Below are 13,197 nucleotides of genomic sequence, written 5' to 3'. Positions count from 1 at the left end.
GGTCAGTCACGTGAAATAATAGATTGATCAGTGGCTGTGAGTGAAGCGTTTCCCAAACCAGGGTTAGATGAGCAGAAGAATGAAAAGTAAAAGGGATAGGAGGTCGGGATCACCTTTTGGAAGCTATTTGGGCCAGTCTCAAGGCCTTTCTGATGCTCCCAGGTGACACAATGGGAGGTGGTTTGGCGCATCTCTGAGAAGCAGAAACAGAATGATCAAGACATTGGCCTCCCAGGCTTGTCGGTATAAGATCCAAAACCAACTTCCTACTTCAGCACCTGGACAGTAACTTCACCTCTCTGACATAGACTTTCTCATCATAAAACTGTTGGAAAACAGAAATACCTACGCCGGTGGGTTGGTACGGGGATTAAATATATTTTTTAAAGTGTTGACATCACTGTCGGGCGCGAAGTCAATGCTCCTGATCCTCACTTTCCTAACTCCATTGGTGAGTTGTGAGTCTCCAAGCGCACCTCAGACACCTGCCTGGATGTGGGCTGGGGCTGTCCATCGCAGAGGGTGGCACCTTGAGGCAAAGAGTGGCTCAAGCAAGCCTTCAGGTTCGCAGAAGTGTCCCAAAGAGAAAGACGCTGAGTGCCTGGTCTTTGCTTGTGGGGGCCTAGGTACCTAAGGACGCCTCCTGATCAGTACAAAAAGCCCGGGGCAGGTCTTCTTGGGGACCTCGCTTCGAATATGACGTTCGCGCTTATTCTTCCGTCCTCTCTGGCTCCCTTTGGTCAGATGCCAAGGTCTCAAGACACCCCCATAATTGCCACCGTCCTTTCCCGCGCTCTTACAGTACTCTGCGCCTGCGCGGGCCCCAAAGGTGCGCGCCCTCTGCATTGGCCATCCTCTCCTTGCGCGTGCGCAAGAATCTCAACCCCGCCTACCAGTCACCACACCCCCTTTCCCTGCCTCCGGCTGCCGGCGCGAGGGCAGAGGGCGACGCTCTCCTCCCTTCCCCTCCCATCAGGGGCGGGGTGGAGCCCCCCAAGATTGGAGGTGGAGAAGAAGGCGGGGACAAGAATTCCACACCCCCGACCCTGGTCTTCATTTGAAGCCCCTACTCCTCGCGGTTGGCCAATTGCAGTGCGCCCTGTCTCGAGCGCCGACCAATGACAAGCATGCTCGGGTCGCTTCCGGCTTCGCGCTCCGCTCGCCCCTGGCCCAGGTTTCCGCGCGACGGGCGGGGCACGGGGGCGGGCATAGGCCTCGGTGACGCGCTGCGAGCCGACAGCCAATGAAGCGTGGATTCGTCCCTGATAGACGGGGCGGGCGGCCAGTGGTGAGGCGCTGGCCGCACTTCCCGTCGGAGAGAGAGTGTAATATGGCGAAGACCTACGATTACCTGTTCAAGCTGCTGCTGATCGGGGACTCGGGGGTGGGGAAGACCTGTGTCCTGTTCCGCTTCTCCGAGGACGCCTTCAACTCCACTTTCATCTCCACAATAGGTAGCGGGGCCCGGGAGCGACCATGGCGCCGAAGGCCGGGTCTGGGACTGAGGGAGCGACTGGGTTGTACGGACTAAGGAGTCTGAGAGGGTCCAGGAGGCCGAAGGGAAGAAGAACAGCTGCTCCCTTCGCGGTTCGGGTGGTCCGGGGCCTTGGGGGAGGAGGGGAGGAGCAAGTGCCCATTTCTCAGATGTGGAGACTGAGGCCCACTTCTCGGCCTGCTAGTCAGGGAGTTTTGGACTGGACATCTCGTTATGTCCTTAAAACAACCCTCAAAGAGATCCTTTGGAAGGGCCCATATTACAGAAGTGGATGTATGCATGGAGAACTGGCCTTGGGAAAAAGCCTCTGACCTTATTGAATATATGACCTTACTGGGTATTTGCCGTGTGCAGGGCACTTTACGTGCATTTATCTCGGTCTTCTGTGTTAGGTGCTGTTCCAATTACAATTCACGGATGCGGGATTTGATGTTCAGGGTGGTGAGAGAATCGCCCAAGGGTATACAGTCTGCAGGTGGTGAGGACGGGATTTGAACCCAAAACTCAAGGCTCAACAGACCAAAAGAGGTGAAAGTGAGCCTACAGCCCAAACAAGCACAGCTGATCCATCTTGGAGCCAGAACTCTAACCTAGACTCTCCTGCACATTGCTATGGAGTGTTTAGGGGTTGGACCCCTCTCCCTTTCTTCACATGTAGGCAGATTTCCTCTAGAAGGAATAGTCAGAGAGAGACCAAAACCCTGCCCAGCCCTGATTTCCATCCACTCAAGGATAACAGTGATGGTGACAGCTGCCTGCCCCAGGACCTTTTGTCCCCAAGGAGATACCAGAGAAAAGCTTCAATATGAGAAGCTTAAATCAACCACTGTCACAAATATCCTGACTTCCCATCTCAAAGCCCAGAATACTAGTTGTCTGCATAACAGCTTTTACCAGAGAGCCAGCCTACACTGTGGTGGAACAGAATTGTGTTGTTGCTTCTCAAGTCTGTCATCCACAAAAGTGGAGCTGATTTCTCCCCATGCCACAAAATCAACCACTGCCCACATGATAAGGTTTGACCTGTGAGTAACACTGATCTATGTGAGCTGTGCAGCTTTGCTCTGGATTGAGGAAGTAGGAGAAGTCACCAAATCCAGGAGTTGATTCCAAATCCCCTGGGTAAAAAAAAAAAAAACCTAAGGAATAGGCTTTGCTTCCCCCTGTGTAACTTAAACCCAGTCACACTCTATCCCTGAACCCCCTGATGATCTGTCTATTCTCTCCTGCAGGGGCAACCCTTTGTAAAACAATAATATACCAGGTTTAGAGTAGAGAGATTTGGACTGGTAATTGTTTTGTCTGGTTTCTGGGTGCTGTTTATCCTTGAAAAAGCACTTCATCTCACTGAGCCCCGTTCTTCACGTTAGGAAGGTGCTCTGGATGGTTGAGAATAGGAACTATTTGATGTGTAAGGAGTTGTCACCACTGAAGCCATTTAAAGGAAGCAGAATAATTCCTGTAGCGACTTCAAGGTCAGGTGTTGGGCTAACACTTGCATCCCCACCAGTCAGGAAGTGATGTTAACCTCTAATGCTATGGAAGGGTCTGTGGCTCTCCCAACCCAGACCTCAATTTCCCAGGATCAGAAACTTCAGCACATCTCTAGTGGCATCATTTCAGGGGGTTGTTTTCCAATTCTTGACCAAAAAAAAAAAACCAATGCAGTAGTGCAGGGATCTGAAGAGGCTGATTTCCATTTGCACATGAGGATGTGACTTGGGCAAGGTCACCCCGTGAGGTGGAGGAGGCACCTGAACCCAAAATCCCTCCCTCCCAACCTAGTATTCTTTTCATTAGGGCCATAGCCATAATGCCTCTGCAGGCCTCTGTCTTCTAGGAAAGTTGTTTGTTTTTTTGTTTTTTTAAGATTTATTTATTTATTCATACAGAACTAGGGTGCAGGTCAGAGATGCGGAGGGTGAAAGGATTCACCAGAGACAGAGTGGGGAGCAGAACAGGCAGATCAACGAAGCACACTGCTGAGGGGAGCAGCGGGCGGGCCAGGAGAGGTCTGCTGCGCCATGTGGATCTCCTCCCGGGCAGATGGGATTCGAACTCATGCGGAAGTGGCTTAAGCTTCCCTGTGCTGTGCTTTAACCTGCTGCGCCACCAGGGAGGGCCTGTTTGTTTGTTTGTTTGCTTTTAAGGTTTATTTATTTATGTATACAGAACTGGGATACAGGCCAGAGGTGCAAGGGCAGTGAGAGGCTTCGCCAGAGACAGAGTGGGGAGCAGAACAGACCCACTGATGAAGTGTGCTGCTGAGGGGAGCAGCGGGCAGGTCAGGAAAGGTCTGCTGTGCCATATGGATCACCTCCAGGGTGGGGATCGAGCTCATGCTATAGTGGCTTTAGCTTCTCAGTTCTGTGCTTTAACCCGCTGTGCCACCAGGGAGGGCCCAGGCCCGTAGGAAGGTTTTATTCACCCTGACCTTGACATTGTGGCCTTATAACTCTTGGGTCTCATAAAGTTTATACTTCCTAATTAAATTTGGTATATTAATAAAACCTAGGAGGTGGATGGGGGAAATTGATGCACTGGGCTCTGTTGATTGAACAGAGCTCCTTAGTTTCACATTTCCCTGCGGGTCCATGACAGAAGCAGGAGATGTTTTAGGAAGAGCTGTCACAGATCTTCTTAGTCTGGACATACAAATTAATACATAAAGGCAGTTCTGTGTTTGCATTGACTGTACTCCTGGGTTTCCTTTATAGATGAAGTATAGATTAAGTAAGTGGCTGTTCATTTTCAGCCTAGGTTATTTCTTGCCAGAGCCTCTTCTCATTGGCATAAGCTCCATCGACCATTTGTGGTGTAAACTTGGCTCTGTGACTCCCTGGAATCAGTTCACCCCAGTCTGACTCTGCTCCTGCAGCCTCTTTAGATCCCCATTCATTTCCCTCAGTGAGACAAACCAAGTAACACACATAGGGACCCACAGAGCTCGTTCTCATTCTCACAGTTCTTTCATTCATCTTTATGCATTCTTTGAATTGTCTGCTTTGTACCAGACATTCCTCTCAGTGCAGGGACTGCAGAGATCACTTGGATGAATCAGGAAGTAGAAATGAGGGTGTATGTGCAGGACAGGAAGCATCTGGCAAATTCATATCCAGCCTCTGCTGGCTCAGTCACTGAGTGAGACATGGGTACCTGCTTATGGAGCTGATATTCTAGCAGGCAGAATATGGGGTGGCAGTCCCTGTGGTATCAGGGACAGCCTTGGCAGACCAGATGGAAGCAGCATCCCATCATGGGTTCTGAGAAGTCAAGCCAGGCCTGACCTTTAAGGCTTCACGGGCCAAGATTTAGAACAAGCTCCCAGGACCAAAGACTAGGTTTAGCTCCATATAGACTATTCAGATCAGTGCATTTTACTCATACATTCATGGTGCAAGTAAACATACTTAAAATGTTGGGGGTAAGTGGGTGAAGAAAATAAGTAGAATGAAATATGGTGAATCAGGAAGGTTCCCTGAGGAGGTGACTGGGAACAGGGATCTGAGAGAGCCAGGTAGCAATGGAAGGACGATCATTCCAAGAGCAGGAAGAGCCAACCTCAAAACCCTGAGGCCAGACATGCCTTGGATGTTTAGGCAACAGACACATGGGCCTTGTGGCCAGAGAGAAAAGCATGAGCATTGGGTGCTAAGGGGTGGCTAGGTTAGGCAGTACATTCGAGCACTCCGGCAACTGTTTGGCTTTATAGTGGGGGTGGGGGATTCACTGGAAAGGATGATGAGAGGGCGGTTATAGAGCTATAACTTACCAAACAGCTCATTTCATATAAATGGGATCACATACTCTGTTCTCTATGTCTGATTTCTCTTAGCATATTTTCAGTATTTAACCACATTGTGCGTGTATCAGGGCTTCACTCCTTTTCATGGCTGAGTGATAGTCCCTGTGTAATGGACTACGTTGAGTTCATCCATTCATCTGTTGACACACTGGAAGGTTTCGAGTGGAGGTTTATGATAGGCTGAGTTTGTGTTTTGAAGCTGGAAAGGGACTGAGGGTGCAATAGTGGACCCTAGGGAGCAACCAAGGACACCAAGTTGCTCTGGGCCTAGGGAACTAAAGCTGGTGAGTGGGAGAGGAGGGCCAGTCTGGAAGGCTTTTGGAGGTCACCTTCCAGGGGGTCTTAAAGAAGCACAAGTGTGACAGGTGGGCAGAGAAGGGGCTCCGCAGATAAGAAGCGGCATTTGCAAAAATGGGATTCCCAAGCACACCGTCTTGGTGCCCTGTGTGCTGGGAGAGTCTGGGGTGGGGTGGCAGGAAGTGGGGAACTATGGCTCTGTGAGGCCGCCTATGGGGAGAACAGAGGAGGAGACTTTGGCCAGCTGGCCTATCCACCTGCTCTGCTAGCCACACCTTCACTCTGGGCAGCTCCTGGCTGCCCTCTGAGCCTCAGCTTCCCCTTCCATAAGATGAGGCCCTTCTCCAGGTGCCTCCAGATCCCATATGTCCAGTGCCAGGTAGGTCTTCCCAAACCTGCCATGGCTGTTAACATCCACAGGTTGACAGTGGTCATCTTAGATCCAACTTGAGACATGAGCTAATGGTGGTGTAACTTCATTTCCCTTTTTTTTCCCTTCAGGAATTGACTTTAAAATTAGAACCATAGAACTCGATGGCAAGAGAATTAAGCTACAGATATGGTAAGAGTTGTTGATCTTTGTCAGCCCCTTCACAGAGCACTTGGAGCCAGAGCCCCTGGCATGGCCGTCCCTCCCTGGCCTCCCACTTCTCTCCTCTGAACAGCACAAAGACATCGTGCTTTCTTCTGAAGCTCCTTGTGTCTGCGCTCCAGAGTTTTGCCAGCACCTTCTGGTGACACAGCCAGCAGTCCCAGGGAGCTCAGCATTCCAGTGTGGGCACAGACTGGATCTGGGCTTCAGAGCAGCCTGCTTTGAACAGCAGTATAGGCCGCTGGGCGAGAGGTGCTTCAGCAGGCCTTGCTTTTTGAGCCTCTCAGCTTTCTGAAGGTCTGTCTTGCTTCCTCTTTTTCTCCTGGGGAAGCCTAGACCTTGCTTCCTAGAGCAAAGACCTGAAACCCTAGAACTAAAAATAAATGAAGCTAGGCCACCTGTGCGAGCTATTTCTACCCCATTAACCTGGGCCTGACTTCCCCGAGCCACAGAAAATGAGAGAAGTGTGACCCATCACTGACTGCTGTCCAGCTCACAGGGCAGGCAGCTGATCAGAGGCAACAAAGTCCCACCCTGCAGGGAAACACACGCCCTGAGCAGAAGAAAGGGGCATCACATTTGGAAGTGTGGCACGACCTTTCCATCCCACAGAAAGTAGGTATCAGGGGTGCTGGGAGATGGGCCACAGCTCCCCGCTTCAAGTCTTGGAGCTTGAGCTCTGCCCCAGCTTGCTGCTTGGGCCTTCTGGCTTCAGGTGATATTCACTTGTGTGTTTGCCTTCGTTCAAAAGCCGGGTGAGGCCCAGTGCCTCATTGATCCCACTGTGCTCAGTAGCCATTCTGGGCACCTTGTAAATTACAGACCATAAAAGTTCCTCCACTTGCAGCTTGTTGGCACCCCAGCAGCCTCAGTGCCGAAGTCCACAGCGAAACCGTCCCAACAGGCAGGAGTTTCACTTTCTTTTCCTCCTGTGTTCCTGCTTCTCCTGTGATAGCAGTCTGGATAAGTTTAGTGACTTTCTTACAGTTCTAGACCAAGACCACAGTAAGCATAAAATGACCATGACCAGTGTTACCTGCTATCGGCATCAAAAAGTCATCTTAGCCACAAGTAAGGTCTGTACAACCCACACACACAGCCCTGCGGGTGTGCTGGGCAAAGGACAGGAGTCTTGCCCTGGCTCCGTGCTGACCACTTCGGTCCTCCTTACACCAGACGCTAGCTGCTCTCTGTGCCTGCATCTGGGCAGGGCACAAACATGTCTTATGCAGCTGTCACCTCCATACCAATGAGCTAGGTCTCTCCCCCTCACTTCCTGGTAGTTGGGCCTCTGCAAGCTCTGCCCTCTCAGCCTACTAGCTACGACTGTCTTCCTCCCCAGCCATGAGACCAGCCTTACACATGCAAACCCAGGGGTTTTGCATACACAGTTGACCTTTGAACCATGTAGGGGCTAGCTAATCTGTCCCGTTTGCAGTCAGATATCCATGTATAGTTTCTGACTTCCCCAAATATATATAGCTACTAGTAGCCTTACTGCTAAACAGACAATGAGCACATATTTTGTATGTTATAGTAATTATTCTTGTAAAGTAAACTAGAAAATGTAAAGTAAACAAAAAAAGGAAATGTCATTGAGGAAATCTTAAGAAAATGAAAATACAGCTTTTGTAGCTCTGGGCTATCCTTCTCTATAATGATAGGGAAATGGGGGTGCTGCACCACAGCAGAGGGTGAGTGAGGAACAGACCTATAAGATACCCCAGCATCCTAGGTAAACACCCATATTCTCACTCATCATCCCAGCCCCTTCTTTTTATCCCCAGGGACACGGCTGGCCAGGAGCGGTTTCGGACCATCACAACAGCCTACTACAGGGGAGCAATGGTATGGATTGGCTTCATTCTGTTTTCATCTTTTTTTTTTTTTCCTTAATCAAAATTCCTGTCACTGTCCTGGATGTACAAGTGTGGATGTTTCTGGAGCACCCATGCTTGGCTCCTGAGGAGGGAAGGCAGTGGGGAGCAGGATCCTTGGTCCCAGGAATAGGTCGTGTACCCCGCTCCACCCTGTACACATACACCCCCTTCTGACATCAGAGACAATGCAGGGTTTAAGTAGAGTGGAAACCTAATTCTTTGGGAATGAAGGAAGACACAGGAAGCCGGTTCTTCCAGGTGAGGTCAGCGAAATCAGAGACGACATGCCCCAACATTTAGGTACTTTCACATGGCTCACATCCATCACTGGAATTTGCTCCCGAAAATTTGAAGCCAGTCCAGGAGCTGACTTGCTCTGGGCTGTTGGCCATTATTTCTGTTGCCCAGACTTGAGGGAGGTGATGTGATAGGAAATCTGGCTTGTCATCCCTCAACTATTTACTGAGTGCCTTGTCCAGCCCAGATCTGGAGGGGGAGACCTAGGATGAGCCCACCCTACACTCACTTCATGGGGTAGGTATGAAGGAGGTGCTCAGGGGCCAGAGGGTTGCCCTGGGCCACCTAAGTCCCATAACCTTGCTGGATTGTGGATGGAGGAGTAGGACTGTGTGCCAACGGGGCCATGTCCCCGTTTCTGGCTCCTACTACATCCAGCCCTTTCCTTGACACACCCCATCATTTAATTCTACAGGGCCACATCTTGGTGACAATCAGGTCCCTGACCCTGGGAATCGTGGGAGCTCAGGGAATATTGGTACCCAGGAGAAATGGATGGAAGCATCAAGTATTTAAAATACCCCACACAGCTTTGGAAACATAATGGAAACACAGTCAACCTTCATGTTCCTCATTAAAATTTACTTACTAATTTTCCTCTCACCTTGCTTGGTTCTGGTGAGGCAGGGGCCTAGGAGCATCAGGTGACTAGGTGAGCTTCTGTGTGACCTCAGGTAGGCCCCAGCCTTCTCTGGGCTGTGATAGCCACCCCTGCCCTGTTCACTGAGCTTTTATTCCCTGTATCACGCACTCTGTCCAGGTCGGCCATGAACCCCTCCCTGAGTATGGGTACCATAGATAACCCCCTATTTTAAATCTAAGATTCAATGCCATCCTGAAATCTGCTTATGTTCACATGGAGGGTAAAATCTGGGCCAGTAACAGCCCGCTCTTTCTAACACTCCTGCGCTCAGCCAGTTCCTGATCAGAAGTCCAGCTCCAAGATGATTGTGGTTCAGAATCCTTGTAGACTTGTATAAAAGGTACTAGCAACTTGTGATTTGAATCTGGTTCTTCTAGGTCAAGTCAGCAAAATCAGAGACAGCATACCCCAACAGTTAGGTATGGATTTAAATGAAAGGAATCTGTCCCCTTGATGGCACCAGCCACAATTCAGATAGCCCACAGTGACCTTATGGGAATACACAGAGAACATAGCCTCCATCATAATTTAGGGTACATCGAGTGTCCCAGCCAGGTGCTCAGAAAATGGTTACTTGTGCCCTGAGGGGTGTTTCAGGAGCACCCAGAATAAGGTGACACACGTTTTCCAGCTAGTCACTGAAGGACAGTTCCATCAGTGAAGCTGCATGTACAGCAATCATCCCCAGTAGCTCAGATGTGTGCCAGGCTGCACCATCTTAAGTTGGTACCATTGTGCATGACTGCTGCTTTTTTCTGATAAAGTGTCCCATCTGCTGTGCCACCCTTGACAGATAAAAATTGGAGACTTTGGGATCTTGGATACATGGTGCCACCTTAGTGGGTTGGTAGGATTGCTGGGTCTTCAGAGGGGCCAGTGCCTGGCTAAAGAGGCAGAAGTTCTCTTTCCCCTAATGGTACTGCACAGATGCGCCGATAAGTCTCGGAGCCTGAGTCCTGTGGCTCTAGATGCACTGCAGGATTGCTCCTTGGGTGCCCTCAAGGATGTCCTGAGCAGCACCTTGAAAGAGCGGCCCCATGTGTTGCTAGATCTTGAGGAAAGCCCAGAGAGGTTCCCAACAGGAGCTGGCATCGTCAGCTCCTTCAGCACAGCGCTGGTGCACCACTGTTGCAATCAGTTAGCACGAGGTACTTAAACAGAGTGAGCCTTGCCTGGCCTTGAATCTTAAGAGTTTCTGCTCCATGCCTCAGTTGCTGCTTATATCAGACAGAGTTACTTGCCCTTTATTGTGATGGTGAGATTATGGGCTCAGAGGCTCAGTCTTTTAAGACCCATGGACTTGTAGTTGCTCACACATAGGACCTGAGTGGTCTCAGTGTAGCCAGGTCCCATGCTTGAAGGTACCTAAGTCAGGCCACCTCAGGTTAAGACCCAATTGTACCTGGAGGAAGGAACCTAGACTCCAGATGCAGCCTTGGTTTTCCCATCTGCAGAATGAGGGTGGAGGGACCTCTTGACCGGTGCCTGTGAGACTTTAGCAAAACTGTGCTGTATAGTACCCCCGCATATCGTGGGCACTGTAGTGGGGCGATGTAGGTCACCCAAGTGCTGCCCATACTTCGGAGACTGGGGCAGAGGTTGGTGGTGGGTGAGGGAGTGGAGGACTAAGGATGTGAGGTTCAGAGGTTGGTGGGACCGCAAGTGCTACTTGAGGCTAGAGAAGTGCTGGTGGAGGAGGTGACTTGTTGGGACCCTGTCACCGCGTCCTGCTACACCTCTCAGAGAGCTTGCAGCTTATCTAGAGTGTGGTTCTCTGTTTCCCTGCCCAGGGCATCATGCTGGTCTATGACATCACCAATGAGAAGTCCTTTGACAACATCCGGAACTGGATCCGAAACATCGAAGAGGTAAGGCCGTAGCCCTTCCCTGCATAGGAACTCTCTATTTGTATTCTCCCTGGTCCTCGTTGGTACGTCCTGTTTATAAGATCTCTGAAGCATAGAGACTTCTAGAAGAAACTTGCCCAGAGCCCTGTAGCAGGGGACACAGTCAGAATGGGACTAGAACCCAGAGACCACCCCAGCCTGGTTTGTCATAGATTGGCTCTGAGAGTCGCCTCCCCAGCTGACTGTCCAGTCTGGGAGATATCCCAGTTTTAAGAGACGGCGATCCAGACTTGGTCACCGTGAGCATTTGTAGTGTAGAAGAGGAAGTACTAGAATGGGTGTGTCCTTGTGGGAGGTGGTATCAGGTTGTACTTTGAGCTACCCTGTTCAGCAGTACTGAAATCATGGCTGGCTGGCCATAAAGGGAGACCTTTGAACTGTGGAGGGAAGAGGAGGGGGCACCCTACATCTCCAGCCCAGACCATTCTGCTTCCCAAAGAGCTCTCTCTCACCCCCAAGGATTTGTTGTTATTGGAACTGCAGCTTTTGATTACTCACCAGACTGGGATTCTAGGTCTGAGGCACACAGCTGATGGATTTCACCCACCCAGGAACGTGGGCCCCTGTCACCACCTGCCCAGGGCTTAGTGAACACCAGGACAACCTGAAAGACATTTATGAGCAGTCACATCAACTGCCTCCCCAACGACTCTGCACTTACTGCCAAGAGGCTGTGGCCTGGCTCAGCAGGAGGGACTGCATCTCTGGGGCCTTGTGGAAGCTGTTTTTCGCCAGTAGGCAGAAGGGTCTCCTAGTAGGCAGGGATCTGCTGTGCAGTTCACCAAGACCACATTGAAGGAGGTCTTCCTTCTGAAGTAGAGTCCCTTCTAAAGCCCCAGTCCTTCAAGAGGTTCAGACCCTTTCACCAGGACTTGGGGGAGGAAGGGTGGAGATTTAGGAGAAGCCATCTTTGGTGGAAGCAAGGAGCTAAGGGGATGTCATAGCACACAGGACTGATGGCAACAGGAAACCGAGACCCCAGCACAACCTGTTTCTGGAGCCCAAAGAAGGCAAACTGGAGCCAGAGCTGAAGATCCCAGCACAGCAGCCAGGGCCTCTAGCTGGGGAAGGAAGGAGGGAGGCAAGTGGGGGTACCTCCTGCAACCCCTTGGAAGCCTGGGCACAGGTACAGGAACTTAGCTGGCAGCCTGTTGAGAAGCTGTCCACAGCAGCCAGACAGCATGCACTTGGGCAGAGGCCTGGACTCCACCCTAGCCTGAGCTATGTGACATGGGACAGGCCCCTCAGCCTCTGAGCTTCAGCTTGTCATCTGTACAGGGTCATGCCTGGCAACCCTGACTCCACCACTGTGCTTTCAAGGGATGGGTCTCAAGATAGCCTGTCTGATCTCTCACCACCACCTCTGATTCCCCTCCCCCTTAGCATGCCTCTGCAGACGTCGAAAAGATGATCCTTGGGAACAAGTGTGATGTGAATGACAAGAGACAAGTTTCCAAGGAACGGGGAGAAAAGGTGGGACTGGTATCTGGTTCCTTTGGGACAGAGGGACCTGGGGGTTTGAGGGTTACATGCATGGAGAAAAGCCTTGCCCTGCCCCCGAGTGCCCTAGGTGTTCACCAGTAGAAAGGCTGGCCTTGTGAAAGGATCCCTCACAGTCCTGACGGGCATCGAACGGTCTGCTGTGTGCCTGACCTCCAAGGCTGAGAGGGTGTTAGAATGAGAGGCATCACCAGACAAACAGGGACAGTTGGGTTGCTTCTATGTGACATTTGTCATGGGAAGAGTGAGACACACTCTTCGGGCTCCAGGCTCGCTCTTCCCTCCTTCAGCTGGTGGCTCCATAGAACAGTAGAAAGTCAAATCCATAGCCACAGGCCCCACTTTATTTTTTATTTTATTTATTTATTTTTTTTTTAGCATTTTCAGTTAGCACTTTCTTTTTATATAAGTTTATTTTTACATCATTTTGTACACTTTTTTTTCCATCTCAGTTGTAGTCCCCGCGGGTTTCCCATCACCAAGTCACCCGTATGCCATCACCATAATCCCGTGCATTTCCCCCCTACCGCCCTGTTTTTGATCCCATTCCTCACTCCACCCCCACAAAATGTCTGGTATATGGTTGTTCATTATTTTTGTTATTTTCTCACCTGGTCCATTATAATCCTGCTATGAGTGAAAACATCCGGTACTTTTCTTTCTCTTTCTGGCTTATCTCACTAAGCATGATCTTTTCCAGCTCCATCCATGTTGCTGCAAAAGACATGTGTGTCTCTTTCTTGGTTGCTGAGTAATATTCCATTGTATATATATACCACAT

General features: G+C 50.5%; 1 protein-coding gene across 1 annotated transcript in view; it reads left to right on the top strand.

Moving 5' to 3' along the window:
• Positions 1 to 974: 974 nt before the first annotated feature.
• The window catches only part of RAB8A (RAB8A, member RAS oncogene family), a 26,223-nt gene continuing 14,000 nt past the window's right edge, over positions 975 to 13,197 (top strand). Inside the window, exons 1-5 of the mRNA XM_004688658.2 lie at positions 975 to 1,454; positions 6,099 to 6,159; positions 7,977 to 8,037; positions 10,800 to 10,877; positions 12,300 to 12,389. Of these exons, the coding sequence (XP_004688715.2) occupies positions 1,244 to 1,454; positions 6,099 to 6,159; positions 7,977 to 8,037; positions 10,800 to 10,877; positions 12,300 to 12,389 (501 nt within the window). The 5' untranslated portion in view covers positions 975 to 1,243. The remainder of the gene's footprint in view (positions 1,455 to 6,098; positions 6,160 to 7,976; positions 8,038 to 10,799; positions 10,878 to 12,299; positions 12,390 to 13,197) is intronic.

This window comes from Condylura cristata, unplaced genomic scaffold (assembly GCF_000260355.1).
Source record: "Condylura cristata isolate star-nosed mole 26May11 unplaced genomic scaffold, ConCri1.0 scaffold00024, whole genome shotgun sequence".
Lineage (NCBI taxonomy): Eukaryota > Metazoa > Chordata > Mammalia > Eulipotyphla > Talpidae > Condylura > Condylura cristata.
This window is presented reverse-complemented; position numbering and strand designations above follow the sequence as displayed.